The sequence below is a fragment of the Lethenteron reissneri genome, unplaced genomic scaffold, assembly GCF_015708825.2.
Source record: "Lethenteron reissneri isolate LAM-NWPU_2019-01 unplaced genomic scaffold, ASM1570882v1 scaffold_1937, whole genome shotgun sequence".
NCBI lineage: Eukaryota > Metazoa > Chordata > Hyperoartia > Petromyzontiformes > Petromyzontidae > Lethenteron > Lethenteron reissneri.
In genome coordinates this window covers 600,122-620,736 of record NW_026891704.1, presented here as the reverse complement: position 1 = coordinate 620,736, position 20,615 = coordinate 600,122, and the positions used below count along the sequence as shown (strand labels likewise).

Here is a 20,615-nt window from a genome sequence, read left to right as displayed (position 1 = left end):
ATCGGAGGAGGTCTCACTCCGGGACGGACAATTGCCACCTGACGGTCCGCCACCCGGGGTTACCCCGTGTGAGGGGCCCGCTGCAAGGACGCGCGCAAAAATGCACAGACTGTTATGAGGCCGGAAGATGTGTATATAGGTTGTGTTCATTGTGTGTTGTGTGGGTGGTGTGTTCCCTGCCCATTGAAATGTACATACGTTGGGTTCACCTGGTGTTGTGTGTATGGTGGGTTCCCTGCAAATTGTATATAGGTTGTTTTTTTTTACGGAATTCGTATTTATTCAAGGGGGAGGTGCGTCGGGTTGTTTTCTCTTCTTGCTGTTGCATTTTGTTGTGTTCTTGTTGCCGTTCTTGTTATTGTTGAAAATTAGTGAGGCACACGCGCGGTTACGGTATAAATTCATTTTTATTGTCATTTTGTATGTTGGCAGCCGGGACGGCTGCGAGCTATGCGGGGGGGGGGGGTGATGTAGGGGTGTTAAAGAGAGGGCCCGTTATGCATGGCAGTCTATGGGAAACAAACACAGTGGGCGGGGCTACGTGTGTGCACGGGGAGATGCCCTCTGCGACGTCCGAGCCAGACACCCTGGGGGGGGGCTGGTTCGGCGTTATGATCCCCCGGGGCCCCACCCCTCAAGGAGGGGTTGGGTATAAAAGGGGACGTTATAGGGGCTCGAGTCAGTTATGTTAAAAGCTAACCAGAGAAGACTGAAGACGTCTTAGAGCCCTGGACTCCCCTCGTTCGATGTCCTTATCAGGGCCGAACAGGACTGAGCCAGCGGCGTGGTCCCGAGAGCCAGAGCCGGTGCTCTTCTAAGAGCTGGTCTGGGACTCCGGGTACCGGGCCCGACTTACCAGTGTCGGGCCAAATAGCCTCCCCTAGCCCATTAGTGGAGGACTGAGAGGCAGGCTAGGATTAGCTAGGAAGTGTATCCTTAGCTAGTCGGGTGAGGGGGCCGCTACCCCCTCCAGTGCTGTATGCCACGAACGAGTTGTGTTAAATAAATATACGTGTGCCTCCACCTCGGCGTCAAGTGTCTTCACCGGTACTTCACAAGTAGAACGTGTTGTCTATATTTATTTAAAGTTGCTATTTTGATGTGACGTCACATTTCTTAAACCCCCCCCCCCCCCACATCGTCACAAATCTCTGACCCCCCCCCCCCCAGGTTCGTGACGTCATTTATGGACAGCCCCTTAGTCTATCCCCTTTAGTCTATCCCCCTTAGTCAATCCCCTTTAGTCTCTTCCCTTTAGTCTATCCCCCTTAGTCAATCCCCATTAGTCTATCCCCCTTAGTCAATCCCCTTTAGTCTATCCCCCTTAGTCAATCCCCATTAGTCTATCCCCCTTAGTCAATCCCCTTTAGTCTATCCCCCTTAGTCAATCCCCTTTAGTCTATTCCCCTTAGTCTATCCCCCTTAGTCAATCCCATTTAGTCTATCCCCTTTAGTCTATCTCCCTTAGTCAATCCCCTTTAGTCTATTCCCTTTAGTCTATCCCCCTTAGTCAATCCCCTTTAGTCTATCCCCCTTAGTCTATCCCCTTTAGTCTATTCCCCTTAGTCTATCCCCCTTAGTCTATTCCCCTTAGTCTATTCCCCTTAGTCAATCCCCTTTAGTCTATTCCCTTTAGTCTATCCCCCATAGTCAATCCCCTTTAGTCTATTCCCCTTAGTCTATCCCCTTTAGTCTATTCCCTTTAGTCTATCCCCCATAGTCAATCCCCTTTAGTCTATTCCCCTTAGTCTATTGCCGTTTTACTCCTCGCCCTCGCTGAGCACCACGAGCAGGATAGACCAGTAGAGGAGGTTGAAGAAGAGGAAGCAGATGGGGAAGAACACACGGGAGACGTTGTCAATGCCCTGAGCCAGGGAGGAAACTTTCTCTCCAAACTCCGTCTTCTTCTTTGTCTTCTTGTCGACCTCCGCCTCCTCCTCCTGCATCACGGAGAGAGAGAGATGATCATGATGGGGGGGGGGAGGCTAGGGAGATGTTAACTACCTCGCCTGATATACAGGAGGCTCGGGGGTTTGAGCCCGTTCCCTGAACGGCATCTGTATATTTAAAGTTTCCGTATTTTCTCTCCCCGTGGTGATTGCGTGGCCTTTTCTCCAGGTCCTCCAGTTTTTCTCTCCAAATTTAGAATCAACATCACGTGTTTAGAGTATTTGGCTGCTAAGCATTTCCACACGATAAGCCACTTCGTTGAGCGATCATTTGTGGCCAGGTCGCTTCTGAAAACGAGCTACATTGCTCAGTGTGGTCTTACCTGATAAAATGAAAATAGTTTAGTTTACTAACAGCCATAGTTTCACTACACAAGCATTTAATAATGTTCCAATTAGCCATCAAACAAAGACGATGGTCACCGTATCGCACGGTGCTTTCTGATGCATTTCTGCGGCCATCTAGAATGCTGTTCCTTCCGATATAAGTAAGCCACTGGGAGCTATAAACTTTTAAATCACCTAGATTGACAAACGAATTTCTTTAGAACTGCTTTTTGTGTTTAGTGTTGTTGTCATCCCCCCCCCCCCCCCCCGTACAAAACCTCTGATTAGCAGCGCGGTTGGCTACGTACAGTGGTGCGAAAGAAGTTCAACCTACATACATTTGTACGTTTACGAATGTTTCAGCTCAACATAACGGGCGAGTTTAATGGCAATTCTCACAACCTAATGTAGCAATTCGATATCACTCTTATCGTTGTTGTTGTTACGGGCCGCTTAACGTTTTGGTGCCGTTGGATGTTTGGGCCTTTAGGCCTTTGAACCTTTAGGCTTTTTGCCCTTTTTGACCAGGGGTGTCCAAACTTCTTGCAAAGAGGGCCAAATTTGATAAAGTGAAGATGCCCGGGGGCCAATAGTTCATTCTGACATTTTTTAAACCACAAAAGTTACTTGAAAATACACACTGTTATAAAACAATTTTCATTGTTATTTTTCAACTGACAATGTAACCAAATATAAGCCACTCAGGCAGACGTGAACAACTCTAAAAACACAATTCTGCCTTTCATTCAGTCAGGTAACATTGAACAAACTGTATAGAATACCTTAAATTTCCATGAGTTAAATATCTGTGCCTCATGAACATTTTAAACAGGAGTTATAAGTATGCAAATTGGTCTGTTATCATTAATCTTTATAACAAGTGAGTTTTGCCCTTGTCTTTTACAAGATCTTTCAGAAAGCAATAGTTTGTGTCACATCTACAGGTACATAACATCAACAGTTATAACCAAATCATATTCAAGAGTTTAATCAAACAAGTGCCATAAGTCCGAGTGCATTAGTGTGCTTTAGGCTTTTCACTGTTAATATTGAAAGATGTTACCGTTCAAAACACTAAATTTCAGATTGATCAAGCAACAGATAACTTGCTGACACTAATGAGAAGGGTGTTACTGAGATATAGATTTCAGGAAAGAGACCAGGTCTGGCTTGAGGGCAGTGGTTGAGATGCGTAAAATGTCACGCAAGTGGGAGTCACTAATCCTTGACCTCAATCGGTTCTTGTTTAAGTTCATGACTGAGAATGTTTGCTCACACAAATATGTGGAGCCGAATAAGCTCAGCATTTTCTTAGCGAATGACCGCATTTCTGGAAACCTGCTTTTGTCCAGCTGCCATTAAAGCGGCGGCCCTCACTGTCAACTTTTATTTTGCAGTCGCCATGGCAGAAATGATTCGAGAAGGGTTCGCGGCACGGATGCAGAGCCAGAGAGCACTAGAATGGTGCTGCCACCGTGTGGCGAAAGGAGGAATTATTTATTTATTCTGACAGAGCTAGCGAGCCATAAATAACACATTATAAGACCGAAGCTGCGGGCCGTATGAAATCTGACCGCGGGCCGTGATTGGCTTTGGACATGCCTGCTTTAGACCTTTGGGCCTTTAGGCTTTTGGGCCTTTAGGCTTTTGGGCCTTTAGGCCAGTCTTATTGCGATCCGCAAACTGTGTCTGAGAACTCATAACGAACCTTGCACTCGGCGAGCTTGAGGAGGAGGTCGTGGCCGTTAGTGAGCGCGTAGGTGACGGCGATGTACTCGAGGAAGGCGGCGAATACGAAGACCATGCAGGCAGTCATCCACACATCCATCGCAGTGGCGTACGACAGCTGTGTGAGAGGAGGTTTCAGGGTTCTTTCTCTTTAACCCAGGGCCCGATTATCACCAAATCTGGGGGCTCCTAACCTATGTTAAGAGGCCCCATCGAGGAATGTCTGTACATTTTAACATAACCATTGCAGAGAGTATTTTTCCCACATCTCCTTTATTTTTCAACTGATTATGGTAAACTTAAACGAAACTAAAACAACTATTAATATTAAGCGGGTGTAAGGCCCCACTGAGCTATGTAGCTCTTTTTTAGAAGCGACCCACTGGCTATCACAAATGACAGGCCAACAAAGTGGCTTATCATCACGTGGAAATTTACAGCAGCCAAATACTCTCTAAACGTGTGCTGTTGATTCTAAATATGGAGGGGAAAAACCTGGAGAACCTGGAGAAAAATCTACACGACCATGGGGAGAGAGACACGCAAACTCCAAATATATAGCAGGAGTCAAGGTCTGGATGGATCCCACGGCCTCCTGTATACCCGGCGAGGTAGATAATATATTGACACCACGGCACTCCAATATTATATACGAACTTGACGCTTTGTAGAATTTTTTTCCGTATTTCGTGGCCCCTCATAACGTGAGGTCTTAAAATCGCAGCTGACTTAGCTTATGTTTAACACATAGGCTTTCGCGACCAATATCATCCATAATACAGGTTTTTTGGGTTAGATCGCGAAAATATATAAATGTGTCGTTAAACCTGCCACCACCCGACACAGCCAATTAGTAAGGTTTGTCACGTAAACAGAACATTCCAATTCGTTGCTAGTACAGCATACCTCGGATTGTGGACTTTGCTCTCCAACACACCGGTGTGCTGTACTGTATTTTGGATGATTTAGCTTCTGCCTAAATCCAATTGACCAGGATAGGAGTCTCACTTGGAAGAGTGATGCGGGTCAGATAAATTAACAAACAAAAAAACATTGGCGTATAATAAAGTAGATACGACAATGACGCCAACCAAAATCAGAGCAAAGGTTGCCAAAGCAAAATCATATCATCCATGTAGTGGCCGCGTGGTGATCACCTGGTGATCACATGATAGTCATGTGGTGGTCACTATGGTGACCACTTGATGGTCATATGGTCGTCACTATGGTGACCACGTGGTCGTCACTTGATGGTCATGTGGTCATAACTGTGGTCGTCACGTGGTAGCCACTTGTTGGTTACTACGATGGTTACGAGTGGCCATGTGGTGGTCACTGTGGTGGCCACGTGATGATCACTGCAGTCACCTTGGGCAAGAAGGTTCGCGAGCCGCTGCTCTGCGTGGTCATGGTGAGGATCGTGGTCATGCCTAGCGCGACGCGTGCCGGCGCCGACTCCATGTTCACCCAGAAGGCAGCCCACGAGATAATTACGATGAGCAGGGTGGGGATGTAGATCTGGAACATGTAGTAGCCAATCTTGCGGCGCAGGGAGAACGTCGCACGGATGCACGTGAAGTTGCCTGGGGCGAAGTGAAGTCACGCGGAAGGTGATGTGAAAAGAAGAAAAAATCTCATTCACTTTCCTGGCTGGCTTGTCGCCAGTGGGATGCTGAGACTCCCCCTCATCCTCCCCCTCCAGGACAAAAACAGATTCCGATCCTGTGCTATGAGGCTCGGCACCTCGCCGTCTCTTCCCTCCGTGATCGTAATCATTAGCAAGCTTTAATGCAGGCTTGGGTTTGCCATTAACAGTTGGCTCATGCTCCAAGATTAGCGTGTAAGCTAACCCGAGCTAGATAAAAAAAAAAAACTAACGACTCCTGAATTTGTCTTATAACATGGCCCTGATATTGACTTGTTTTGTTTGGTTTGCCTCCTTGCGTTGTCCGAGTCGCGAGACATTTTCAGGAGGGCCCTTCTAAAATGTCACAATTATGGGGGGGGGGGGTCACACTTCCTTTGTGTTTCCCAACTGAGTCATAAAATTTTAAATTTTTTTATTTGAAAGGTAACGCCGGCACACCCATAGCCTCCTCGTTGAATATATCATAATCTGTGAGACTGCAGGAATCCCATTGAGTTATGTTGAAGGTGGCACCTCCCCCCCCAATGATCCGATCGAAATCCCTAACATCGATCGGATCATTGGGGTTTATTAGTAATAAATCGGCATTTTGCGACCCCCACTGCCACTGTGTAGCATATTATTGCGTGCCAGAGACTCTATGAGATCAAAGGACAATAGTCTGAGTCCATAATTGGCAATCAGTCATGGCAAAGCAGTTATAAGTGGCTCACAGAATTGTGCGCAGTTGTGTATACAGTTCACAACTTCCCTGAAGGCATTCACCTTCAGCGAGCGTGACGCCGATCACACACGGTTCGAATTCGACCCTCGATCGATGAAAGCGTCATCGCGGCACACGCGTCGAATAAAAAGCAAGGGACAAGTCCTTACTTACTAACAACTCCTATCATTTTTCATTGCTGGAGGGATTTCCCCCCCTATCTGAAAATCCTGGCTTCGCATTGTGAAGGTGTTTCACACCCGTGGCATTAACCAGGGGCGGACCCATGGGCTGAGAACCACAAAGCTCTGCAACAAACCACCCAAACCTTCCATGAAACAAATTAAATCGTCACGTGCTGCAGGTGTTCAACGCGCCGTTCCATCATTACCGTGTCAAGAACACGGAAAGCAATCCTCACAGCCAAATTCAGAAATGGGTTAAAATAAACTATAAATTTTTTTTTTGTTTTACCAGGTAAGGCACAACTGAGCTATGTGGATTTTTTTTAGAAACGACCTGGCTATCACCAGCGATAGCTCAACGACGCCTCTTATCATCGTGTGGAAGTGCATATCAGCCAAATACTCTGAAGGCGTGTTTCTAAGTGTGGAGGACCCAGAGAAAAATCCACGCAACCACGAGGAGAGAGACATACAAACCCCAAATATACAGCAGGCGTCAGGGTGGGGATTGAACCCACAACCTTCTGTATACCAAACTAGGTAGTTAACATCTCCTTGCCACCGTGGTGCCCAAATTACATGACGAATCACAGGAAAACTGCATCAAGAATCTTCAGGACACACCTCGGGAAATCAGAACTAATAATAATGAGGAGGACGTGGAGGATGAGGGAATGGAGGTGGTTGTGGTATAGGAGAAGGAGGAGACAGAGAAGGAGGAAGTGGTATTGGTGGTTGAGGAGGAGGCGATTCTCACGTGGAGCGCTCAGTGAGTGAAGGTGAGTGCCTCCAACCCACCGGTGCTGAAGTTCTTGGTGCAGTCCTCATGCAGGGTTTTGTCTCCTAGCTTGAACTCGGGCATGGTGATCTGGTCGCTGTACTCCACAGGATTCTCCAAGCTCCACCGGAACACGATATCTCTGGTCGACATGCTGTCTGCGACGCTCAAGAGAAGACGGAGGAAAGCATTCGGGTGGCTCTGATATAATTGTCTTCACAATAATGAGAACAATAATGTATTATGAGAATAGGTTTCCCCCTTTTTTCTGGCAACAAAACAGGTGTTAAGATGTTTAAACACCAAACTGAAACCTTTTACAATGAATCATGTCTGCATTAACCACAATACTTGTGGTCAGGATGCAAACAAAAAACATACTCTGTTGATATATGCATTGTCTTTAAAACTGATTGGTTCACACCATAGACAGTTCTTTTGAGACTAGTGTCAAAACTGTATTAGATCAGAGGACGCCTTCAGGCATCTTGACCTCTTAACTCAGGCATCTTGACCTCTCAACTCAGGCATCTTGATCTCTCAACTCAGGCATCTTGACATCTCATCTCAGGCCTCTTGACCTCTCAACTCAGGCCTCTTGACCTCTCAACTCAGGCATCTTGAACTCTCAACTCAGGCCTCTTGACCTCTCAACTCAGGCATCTTGACCTCTCAACTCAGGCATCTTGACATCTCATCTCAGGCCTCTTGACCTCTCAACTCAGGCATCTTGACCTCTCAACTCAGGCCTCTTGGCCCCTCATCTCAGGCATCTTGACCTTTCAACTCAGGCCTCTTGACCTCTCAACACAGGCCTCTTGACCTCTCAACTCAGGCTTGCGCCGCGCAGTTGATTCCAAAGCCGCATCAGTGGAGTGTTTGAGGGTGAAGGGTGGGAGGATGAGAAAAATGAATCGCTTGCAGGCTCGGGTGGCGACATGGAGGAGTCACTCACAGCTCTCCAGGTATATGCTGCACTTCACCACGTCGACAGGGAATTGGCGAAGATTCATCGGGCAGTCTAAAGTCAGAGACAGCCTGCGAGATAGTCATCAACAGCAGCAGCATCATGATAAATGATCAGAATTAGCAGCATTACGAGCTTCATCATCGTCATCACCATCATCATCAGCATTGTCATCACCGTCATCATCATCGGCAGCAGCAACAACAGCATCGTCATCACCATCATTAGCAGCAGCAACAACAACAATAGCATCGTCATCACCACCCGCACTTACGAACACCCCGCACCTATTAAGGAACTTATGCACGACCCTCACTTATGCAAGAACCGCACTTACGCACGAACTTCACTTACGTACGACCTTTACTCACGAACGAACTGCACTTATGAACGACCCTCACTTACACACAACCCTCACTTACGCATGACCCTCACTTACGAACACCACCAGCACTTACACACAACCCTCACTTACGCACGACCCTCACTTACGAACGAACCACACGTACGAACGACCCTCACTTATGAACACCACTCGCACTTACGAACGCCACCTGCACTTATGAATGCTACCCGCACTTACGAATGCAACCCGCACTTACGAACCCCCCTTAATGTTCGGGTTAGAGGAGTCCCTGAAGTTTAGTTTAACTAATCTAAAGTCACGTTCCTAAATGTAGAGGTGGGGGATGACGGGAGGGGGTCAAAACCGGAGGGACCCAGAAAAAAATCCACGCCACCACCACCAACCAACCACCCTGCACCTCCATAGCCATCACCCGGGCCAAGTCGGCCCCGGCACGGCTCGGTTGTGCCAGTGGGGAAAAAATAATTCCATTGGCTGGTGGTTTGAAGGGGTGCCAGGCGGACCTGACGGAGTAAAAGACGTCCCCGTTGGCGAAGACTCGCAGCATCATGTTTTCGGCGGTGACCATGTGCAGGGCGGCGCTCTTCTCGTTGGAGAAGTACGCGTCGGGCTTCCAGACGGACGTGGCCACCTCGGGGCTCAGGTCGAGCCAGCCGAGGCGTGTGGCGCCCGTGAAGGCGAGCCGCTCGTCGTTCCACCAATGGCGCAGGAACAGGGTCACCGTGTAGTCCTTTGGGCGGTGGGCGGTGGGCGGCAAGGAGACGAAGACAAATGCAAAGTTCTAGCTTTGAAGCTTTCATGACTGCAAGGATTCATACTCTTAGTTTTTTCGGTAAAGTCACGTAGGTAAAAAATGAAATAAAAAAGAAAATGTTTTTATTATTTAATTTTTTACCTACGTGACTTTACCGAAAAAACTAAGAGTACAAATGCAAAGGTCCCCCGTGTAACCTCTCGACAGACTGGTGGGGCAAGATGCTGTTAGCGAGCAGCAGCTATGAAGGAGACAAAGGCAAAAGTCCCCCGTGTAGCCTCTCAACAGACTGTTGGGGCAAGTGCTGTTAGTAGCCATTAGCAGGAGCGCCTATGAAAGAGACAAAAGCAAAGGTTTCCTGTGTAGCCTTTCGAGGCTACACGGGGGACCCCGACCCTAACATCTGATGTATAGTGATAGGTTTTTACCCTTTAAACTGGTACAAAAACTGACACCTTTATACAAGGCATCATGTTTGCAATAACCACAACACAAGCAGTCAAAATGCAAACAAAAATTAACAACTCTGATAATGATATGCACTGTCCTTGAAGTTGATTGGTCCACACCCGAGACAGCTTTTCTTAGAGCCTAGTCTCCATTGGTGTTGGACCAGATGACGCCAAAAGGCGTACAACTCAAAGACAGCGCACTATCAGAGTATTGAGAGCTCGGGGTAAGAATTTACACTGAGACCTCCTTTACCAGTGGCAAAATATAGTGATAGGTTTTTACCCTTTAAACTGGTACAAAAACTGACACCTTTATACATGGCATCATGTTTGCAATAACCACAACACAAGCAGTCAAAATGCAAACAAAAATAAACAACTCTGATAATGATATGCACTGTCCTTGAAGTTGACGTATATTCGTGCAACGCCGAAGAAGCTCTCACCATGGTTGTTTCTTCAACGGATCCGAGGCTTGTGATGTACAGGCTGCAGTTCACAGTCACGGGAGGACCTGCATCGTGTAAGATAAACCATCGACGGAAAGGGAGTTTGTCATTCACTTTACGTGATTTGCAGTTTCAACTGCAATATTCCGTGACCAGCAGATCGATCTCTGGTGGGGGTCTTTAGGCAATGCTAGACAGACAGGCGGGTCTCTGGTGGGGGTCTTTAGGCAACGCTAGACAGACAGGCGGATCTCTGGTGGGGGTCTTTAGGCAACGCTAGACAGAGGGGTCTCTGGTGGGGAATTCAGACAATGATAGACATACCGATCTCTGGTGGGGGTATTTAAACAATGATAGACAGACAGACTGGTCGTTGGTGGAGTTTCTAGCAAATGACTGACAGACAGACTGCTCTCTGTAGACCAGACAGACAGACCAGTGTCTGAGAACAAAACGAAACAAAAACCGCTAAGTATTTTGCAAACGATCCCCGGTAATAGTGAGCGTTCTCGCTTGAAAATAACGGTTTTTGTTTTAATAGCGCATCCTCTTTTGTACACCGGGAGCAGGCTACAGACACAAATATATATAACCTATGACGTTCAGATTGTGAGCGAGTCTCTCCGTTACCGTCCGCGTCCGGCCTGATGTGGTTGTAGGTGGAGGCGTTCCCAATCAGCGCTCGCAGCAGGTCAAAGGGCAGCGCCTGTGACGCGGCCGCCGCCGGCAGCGGCACCACCAGGCTGGAACAACAACGACAACGACGACAACAACAATGGCAACAACGACGACGATAACAACAACGACTACAACAACAACGACGACGACAACAAGAACAACGACAACAACAACAATCACAACAACAAGGACGACAGCAACAATGACAATAACAACGACAACAACAAGGACGAGAACGACAACAATGACAATAACGACGACAACAACAACGACTACAACAGCAACAACGACGACAACAACCACGACAGCAACAACGACAACAACAAAGACAACAACAAAATGCAACGCGCACCGATGGCGAGGTCACAGCAAGAGTGCGCCGTGGAGGTGTTGCAAGCACAGACAGACGGCACAACCGGAGGTCGCGTGACTTCCCCTGATGCTCTAAATAAACACACAGACACAGAGAGAAAGAGAGCCACAGTGATAAACCGGGGTGGCCTGCCTGACGGAGTCGAACCGCGAATCTCCGTGAAAAAAAAATACTCCGCTGGGCTTAGTGTCAACGATTTGGCGGTGGTTTTCTTTTTTCCTCTTGCACATTGGCGGTGAAATATGGTCAAAAAAACTAGAATTCCCCCCCACCCACGCACCCCCCCCCCCCCCCCCCAGGACCTGTTCCGCATGGGTTGGCCCAAAACATACAGAGACCCACAGAGACCCAACAGAGACCCACAGAGACCCACAGAGACCCCACAGAGACCCACAAAGACCCACAGAGACTCACAGAGACCCCAAAGAGACCCCACAGAGACCCCACAGAGACCCATAGAGACCCACAGAAACCCACAAAGACCCCACAGAGACCCCACAGAGACCCACAGAGACCCCACAGAGACCCACAAAGACCCCACAGAGACCCCACAGAGACCCCACAGAGACCCCCAGAGACCCACAGACCCACAAAGACCCAAAGTGAATTGTGACATGACTGTGAATTATTAAATAATAGCTGTCAACCCATATGGTTTAGCCCGTATTCTTGTGCAGGGAAATTAAGGTTTTTAGGTCCTTACAGCGTACAGCCGTTTCGATACGGGCATAATATCGTTAGTAACGTAATTTTGGGGGATTTTTGTGGATAGGTGTTTGTGTTTCTCCCTTGTGATGGGACTTTGTAGGATGAACGTTGAGATTCATAAGGGGGTGACCGATAAGTGTCTGAATTGGTCCTTAATGAGGTAGGGCACTGATAAGGGGTTGACAGGTTTGTGATCATCTTTGCTGTCTCTCTATCTCTCTGTTTCCCCTTGTGCTCAATACCCCCTCCCCCTTCACCGGAGCAAACTTCCCCCCCCCCCTCCACCCCGAGCAGCCACATTGAGCGGCCACCTTCGCTCGCCACTTTCCGCTCCTCGCTCGCTCGAACTCACTCCGATGCCACGCTCCCAGACCCCACTCGCCCCGCAAATCTATAACAATTGCATTCTGTGCTCTTTAAAATAATTACTTTGTTTAAAATACGTTTAATATTTGAATTAATGGAAAATCAAATGTGTTTCATCAATTTCAATTTGACCTTTTCCCAGAGACAGATAACTCGAATCTCATAAACCCAGAGCCAACTCACCCACCTGTGTCGATTTAACATATTGTACGAGTACAAGTTGATAAGGTGTGAGACAGCCCCATTTTATTGCTGACTTTGAAGGCTGTTAATGCTGGAAAAATACACGAATTGGAAAACACAATCATAGAATACCTACGTAGGTCAGGCCATCCTCACCTATTCTACTTAAACTTGTATCCGTCAGGGAACGGCACCGCCTCTACCCGCACGATCCCGAGGGACACCACGGCACCGTGACGACGTCGTGACGACACCTCGGGAGGTTAATGCCACGCGCCCCGCCCTGCCCGCTCGCTCGCACCGCGTTCGCCTCTTTCTTTGCGGTGTTACAGAACAAGGAAAAAGATGCTGCAAAGTGACACTGACGCCTGCTTTGTTCTTCCAGTGTTCAGGGGACTGCTCGAGGCGTGGCTCCGGCTGGAGCACGTCATGTACCACACACATGCCGGTGATGTGCAGCGCGTCTTCTTGGAACGCTGCGGGGCCGGAATAGCCCCTCTCTCTGTACCAGCGTGGACGGCACCCTCGTGTTCACCTTCTGAAGCGCTCGCTCGTCGCCGTGGCGCGCACGATGACCACCACGACCACCACGTGGCTTTTATATTCTTGGGTTTTTTCGGTAAAGTCACGTAGGTATAAAAATTAAATTAATAAAAGTAAAAATAAAATTATAAATAAATACTTGATACAGCAAGCGTGCTGTGACGGTTCCTCCTGAAGATGGAAGCTTGTGTTGCCTCCGAAACGTCGTGATTTTTATTCTATTTTTGATTTTATTTTACTTGTATTAATTTTATTTTTTTACCTACGTGACTTTACCGAAAAACCCAAGAATATGAATCCTTGCAGTCACGAAAGCTTCAAATCTAGAACGTGGCTTTTATTTTGTGTTTTTTGCGCGACGCATTTAGCGCCACAGCACCTGCATGTATAGTGTTTGTTATTTGTGACTTTGTGTATTTCGTATCGGAATCGCCTCCGGTGCTGTTGCTGCTGGCAGCAATAAAAGTTGTTTAAAAGTCTTTATCTCCCACGCGTTCCGCTCCACTCGATCGCTCGCCGAGGCCACTGCCGCCCCGAGCTGCTCTGACGTCGAATGCGACTCGGACGCGCCCACGCGGCGCTGACGGCTGCGACGTGTGGCTTGGCAGCAGACTCGCGGCCAGATTCCAAACTCGCGTCTCTCTCGCCAACGTCTCCGCTCCTGAGATTCCCAGTCCCAGACAATCTCCCAGCCTCTCTCCCCTTCTGAGATTCCCAGTTCCAGACAATCTCCCAGCCTCTCCCCCTCTGAGATTCCCAGTTCCAGACAATCTCCCAGCCTCTCCCCTTCCGAGATTCCCAGTTCCAGACAATCTCACAGCCTCTCTCCCTCTGAGATTCCCAGCTCCAGATAATCTCCCAGCCTCAGCCCTTCTGAGATTCTCAGCTCCAGATAATCTCCCAGCCTCTCCCCTTCTGATATTCCCAGTTCCCGACAATCTCCCAGCCTCTCCACTTCTGATATTCCCAGTTCCAGACAATCTCCCAGCCTCTCCCCTTCTGAGATTCCCAGCTCCAGATAATCTCCCAGCCTCTCCCCCTCTGAGATTCCCAGCTCCAGATAATCTCCCAGCCAATCCCCTTCTGAGATTCCCAGCTCCAGACAATCTCCCAGCCAACCCCCTTCTGAGATTCCCAGCTCCAGACAATCTCCCAGCTTCTCCCCTTCCGAGATTCCCAGTTCCAGACAATCTCCCAGCCTCTCCCCTTCTGAGATTCCCAGCTCCAGATAATCTCCCAGCCTCTCCCCTTCTGAGATTCCCAGCTCCAGACAATCTCCCAGCCTCTCCCCTTCTGATATTCCCAGTTCCAGACAATCTCCCAGCCTCTCCCCTTCTGAGATTCCCAGTTCCAGACAATCTCCCAGCCTCTCCCCTTCTGATATTCCCAGTTCCAGACAATCTCCCAGCCTCTCCCCTTCTGAGATTTCCAGCTCCAGACAATCTCCCAGCCTCTCCCCTTCTGATATTCCCAGTTCCAGACAATCTCCCAGCCTCTCCCCTTCTGATATTCCCAGTTCCAGACAATCTCCCAGCCTCTCCCCCTCTGAGATTCCAAGTTCCAGAAATCTCCCAGCCTCTTTCCTCTTCTGATATTCCCAGTTCCAGATAATCTCCCAGCCTCTCTCCTTCTGAGATTCCCAGCTCCAGACAATCTCCCAGCTTCTCCCCTTCCGAGATTCCCAGTTCCAGACAATCTCCCAGCCTCTCCCCTTCTGATATTCCCAGTTCCAGACAATCTCCCAGCCTCTCTCCTTCTGAGATTCCCAGCTCCAGACAATCTCCCAGCTTCTCCCCTTCCGAGATTCCCAGTTCCAGACAATCTCCCAGCCTCTCCCCTTCTGATATTCCCAGTTCCAGACAATCTCCCAGCCTCTCTCCCCTTCTGAGATTCCCAGCTCCAGACAATCTCCTAGCCTCTCCCCTTCTGAGATTCCCAGCTCCAGATAATCTCCCTGCCAATCCCCTTCTGAGATTCCCAGCTCCAGACAATCTCACAGCCAATCCCCTTCTGAGATTCCCAGTTCCAGACAATCTCCCAGCCTCTCTCCCCTTCTGAGATTCCCAGTTCCAGACAATCTCCCTGCCAATCCCATTCTGATATTCCCAGTTCCCGACAATCTCCCAGCCTCTCCCCCTCTGAGATTCCCAGCTCCAGACAATCTCCCAGCCTCTCTCCCCTTCTGAGATTCCCAGCTCCAGACAATCTCCCAGCCTCTCCCCTTCTGATATTCCCAGTTCCAGACAATCTCCCAGCCTCTCCCCTTCTGATATTCCCAGCTCCAGACAATCTCCCAGCCTCTCCCCTTCCGAGATTCTCAGCTCCAGACAATCTCCCAGCCTCTTCCCTTCTGATATTCCCAGTTCCAGACAATCTCCCAGCCTCTCTCCCCTTCTGAGATTCCCAGCTCCAGACAATCTCCCAGCCTCTCCCCTTCTGATATTCTCAGCTCCAGACAATCTCCCAGCCTCTTTCCTCTTCTGATATTCCCAGTTCCAGATAATCTCCCAGCCTCTCCCCTTCTGAGATTCCCAGTTCCAGACAATCTCACAGCCTCTCTCCCCCTCTGAGATTCCCAGTTCCAGACAATCTCCCAGCCTCTTTCCTCTTCTGATATTCCCAGTTCCAGACAATCTCCCAGCCTCTCTTCTGTTCTGAGATTCCCAGCCCCAGACACAAAACACGATAGCAGTGCAAAGTACGATAAAGGCAAACAAATCACCCAAACACTGACAAATGCAACTAAACCATCGCCACCCTACCAGGCAAAGCCCACTGACAGTAAAACAGCAGGGGCTGTGTTAAGATGTTCAAACTCCAAATAGATTAAACCTTTTGCATGGAATCAAGTTTCTGCATTAACCAGACACGGGACTTGTCTTGAATATGCAAACAAACATTGCCCTGGTAATATATATATGGGCATTGGTTTTTTAAAGGGGCCGTCCATAAATGACGTCACGCACCTGGGGTGGTGGGGGGGTCAGACATTTGTGACGATGTGTGACGAGGGTGGGGGGGATTGAGAAATGTGACGTCACATCAAAATTCGCAACTTTCAATAAATATAGAATTGTTATAACAACACTGATTGATATAACAACACTCCTACAACATCAGAGTGCAGCGCCACATTAAATACGCACTACAATGACAATAGTTTAAAGCGATTTGAAGCATGTTTTATTTTCAGAATGGAAATATGGTTTTGGGGGTGGGGGCAGAGCTTTGTGACGTCATATTTGAGGGGGGGGGTCTGACTTTTGTGACGCCGTGTGACGAGGGGGGGCGGGGGTCAAAAATCGTCCAAAATCGCGTGACGTCATTTATGGACGGTCCCAAACTGATTGGCCTACACCAGAGACAGCCTTCTTGAGGGCCGAGTCTCAACCAGTGTTGGACAAGAGGAACCGCACAGAGGAAGATAAGGGTGAAAATATTCTTGTTTTTTCATAGACACGTACGTTGACGTGGTCTTAAAATATCTGTGAGTATTAAATGACGAGGATGGCGAAGACGATGATGAGATGACGATAAGAGTGCCGAACGCCATTTACTAAAGTCCAGGACACCCTTCATACTTTTTGGCATAAACAAGATAATCCTGCATTGCGATGCTTGGCTCAATTTCCACGTAATGTTTGGCTTCGTTGTTGAAGGAAAACGAAAAGCCCCACTGTGTATATTTGTTTGCCCCACTGAGCCGTAGGGATCTTTTCCAAATCAGACCTGGCCATCGCACAATGATAGCAGCTCAAAGGCGTGGCTTTTATCATCATCATCATCATCGTGGGGAAATGTACAGCAAGTGGCTAAATACTCGTGACGTTGATTCTACATGTGGAGGAGAACAAAAACGGAGGACCTGGAGAAAAATCCACTCGACCACCATGGGGAGAGAGAGAGAGAGACGCTAACTCCAAATATACAGCAGCAGGCGTCATCAAGGTCGGGATCGAACCCACGACGTCCTGTATACCAGGCGAGGTAGTTAACATCTCATAGCCACCGTCGTGATGAGAGAGAGAGAGACGCAAACTCCAAATATACAGCAGCAGGCGTCATCAAGGTCGGGATCGAACCCACGACCTCCTGTATACCAGGCGAGGTAGTCAACATCTCCCTTGTCACCACAGCATCCGCTGTGTGTGTGTGGCAATGGGCCCTTCTTGATAACCCTGCTGGAATCCAGCACCTATGAAGGCTACCGGCACTGTGGCACACAGAGGGGGTGGGTGGCCAGCACCACGCCCGGCCGCATTTGTCTCCCGAGTGGAAATGTTTACTACACACCGCTACACCAACTACTCATTTGAGGCTGAGTCGAGGTGAGGGCCCAGTACCGGGTTAGATAATTGTCACTGATGTGGGAATCGAACTCGGGTGGCCAGGTTCGTAGCGCAGCGTAGCGCTAACCGCTACAACTACCGCTCCCCACTGACACACGAACAGACACACTGACACACACTCACACACACACTGACACACACTGACACACACACACTGACAAACACTGACACTCACACACACTGACACACACACTGACCACTAAGTGGCGGTGACGTCACCACGACGCTTGTGCCAGGCTATGTGCACCTTGAGGCCACGTGAAGTGTCGAACGCCCGCTGGCAGGAGGGGTCACGGGGCAGACCCAGGTGCCACGGGTCGACTGACTGAGATGACCGAGATGACTGGCTGATGCACCACCTGTGCCCCCTACTGTGCCAACTTGCTGTGCTTTAGCCACCCGGCACTCCGCTCGTTGATGTGAGCGTCGCTCCTCCGCCGTCCGTTGTTGCTGGAGGGCGACTGCCTCCAACTGCCCAGTAGCGTCCTTCACGAGCCTCCTCCACAGAGGCCGATCTTGACACCGCTGGTACCGGTCATCGGCAAGTCCACTCAGCTCCACGTCCTCCTGTACCACATCACTCCATCTCTTCTCTAGCCCGTACCACACCCGTTTAGCCCCCTCGATCCGGCCGAACAGAAGCTGTTTGGGCATGCGGTGGCTGGGCATGCGGGCTACATGACCCAGCCAACGCAGCCTTGCCTGCCGGAGGAGCTCACTGATGGGACTTTGCCCAGATCTTTCAAGGATTTGTGAGCTCCTCACACAATCCAGCCTGGTTAAACCCAGGATGGATCGTAAGCAGGCCAGCCTAAATGTTTCTAACCGGCGAAGATGCTCCATTCGGGGGGTCCACGTTTCGCACACACACACTAACACACACTGACACACACACACACTGACACACACACACACACTGACACACACACACACTGACTCGCTCACCTGGTGAGCAGCATACCGTGTAGAAGCCACGTGCAGAGCAGGCCCCCGCGAGGCATGGTGAGTCGCCTCTCTGTGAGTCGCCACTCTGTGAGTCGCCTCTCTGTGAGTCGCCACTCTGTGAGTCGCCTCTCTGTGACCAGTGATCATTACGCGGGAGGGGGTGGAGGAGGGGGCGGAGGAGGGGGTAAGGGGGTGGAGGAGGGGAGAGGGGAGGGGGTGGAGGAGGGGGGGTGGAGGAGGGGGGAGGGGTGGAGGAGAAGGCGTAGTGGGGGGAAAGGGGGTGGAGGAGGGGGGAAGGGGGTGGAAGAGGGGGGAGGGTGGAGGAGGGGTGGAGGAGGGAGAGGGGGTGGACGAGGGGAGAGGAGAGGGGAGGGAGTGGAGGAGGGGGGGTGAAGGAGAAGGCGGAGGGGGGGAAAGAGGGTGGAGGAGGGAGGAGGGGGGAGGGAGGGGGAGGGTGGAAGAGGGGGTGGTGGAGGGGCGGAGTAGGGAGGAGGGGGATGGAGGAGGGGGCAGGGGGTGCCTTGAAAGATCTCCCCAGCCACGTGGGGAGGGGGGGGGTGATCCGCGTGGTTCTTCTCACCAAGACGCACACAGACAGACACATGCCTGGCGATCGTGACAACTCTTCTCATAGTCATCATCAGTAGCAGCAGCAGCAGCCGTGGTTTATCCTATAAACTACCCAATCAACTCAGTTGTATCGTTACCAGGTGTGTATGGGTGATTGTCACTCACCATTCAGCAGGCCTGTAGTACCCACTTATTTTTCGATTTAAAGCTTTTGTGACTGCAGGGATCCATCTTCTTGATTCTTTCGGTAAAGTCACGTAGAAGGGAAATAAGAAAATAATTATAATATAATATTATTATATAATATTATTTCATTATGTTATATTTTTATTATTTTATTATTTCCCTTCTACGTGACTTTACCCACTTATTGTCAATAGGGGGCAGAGGCCTTATCTCGCCAGGGCAAATGTCCATGGGCCAGAAAGGGACTAACGGCAGATCCCAGTCGACGGATCCTGGGACACATTCCCAGGGCCCCCGGATGGGGGGCAACTGGAAGAATGATGTCACCTTCCAGGATGACCCAGAGTGTTCCAGAAGGAGGGCGTGGCTAAGGCGGAGCAAGCCACGAACGGGTATATAAGCCAGAGCACTAAGAACTCTGGCTCAGTTATCTGCAGACTGAAGACCGGGCTGGAGAATAGGACCCTGGACTTAATTATAGATTTGAAGCTTTAGACTGCAAGGATTCATATTCTTAGGTTTTTTCGGTAAAGTCACGTAGGTAAAAAAAAAATTAAAATTTATAAAAGTAAAATAAAAAATAAAATTAAAATCACGACGTTTCGGAGGCAACACAAGCTTCCGTCTTCAGGTGGAACCGTTACAGCACAATAACAAGCTATCGTGCTGTGACGGTTCCACCTGAAGACGGAAGCTTGTGTTGCCTCCGAAACGTCGTGATTTTTATTTTATTTTTTATTTTACTTTTATTCATTTTAATTTTTAAAAATTTACCTACGTGACTTTACCGAAAAAACCTAAGAATATGAATAAGGACCCTGGACCCCAAGCTCCGCGGTCCTTCTAAGGGCCGGAGCTCAGTGAGGTCAGGGGTCAGGACCCACGGACCAGGAGGTCTGGGTCAGTCAGCCTCCCCTAGGTCCCAGCCGGAGGACGATAGGGAACGGGTTAGTAGTGTTAGGTCCCGTATAGTTCGGAGGCCATAGCTCCCTAGGTATCGGCTGAAGGGACCGATATACCCTTCATGGTAGGGACATTGTAGTAAAGACAATAAACCAACGTGTTGCCTCAAAATTGGAGGAAAAAATTGGAGGACTCGGAGAAAAATCGACAGAACCACGGAGAGAGAGAAACACACAAACTCCAAATATACAACAGCAGGCGACAGGGACACAGCGTCACAGTGTCACGTTGTCACGTGTCACAGTGTCACAGTGTCACGTGTCACCTGTCACAGTGTCACAGTGTCACATTGTCACAGTGTCACGTGTCACCTGTCACAGTGTCACAGTGTCACGTGTCACAGTGTCACGTGTCACCTATCACGTGTCACATTGTCACGTGTCACATTGTCACGTGTCACCTGTCACGGTGTCACCGGCTCGACGCTCTGACGAGGCCACAGCG

General features: G+C 49.3%; 1 protein-coding gene across 1 annotated transcript; it reads right to left on the bottom strand.

The window, feature by feature from the left end:
• Positions 1-1,723: 1,723 nt before the first annotated feature.
• Positions 1,724-18,551, bottom strand: LOC133339620 (glycine receptor subunit alpha-2-like). The gene is made up of 9 exons (XM_061547751.1): positions 18,453-18,551; positions 10,938-11,050; positions 10,305-10,372; positions 9,156-9,382; positions 8,274-8,356; positions 7,339-7,476; positions 5,373-5,587; positions 3,985-4,122; positions 1,724-1,940 (listed from the first exon to the last, which is right to left on the bottom strand). Exons 1-9 carry the CDS (start codon positions 18,506-18,508, stop codon positions 1,761-1,763), a joined length of 1,218 nt encoding a protein of 405 aa, XP_061403735.1. The 5' UTR covers positions 18,509-18,551; the 3' UTR covers positions 1,724-1,760.
• Positions 18,552-20,615: the final 2,064 nt, after the last annotated feature.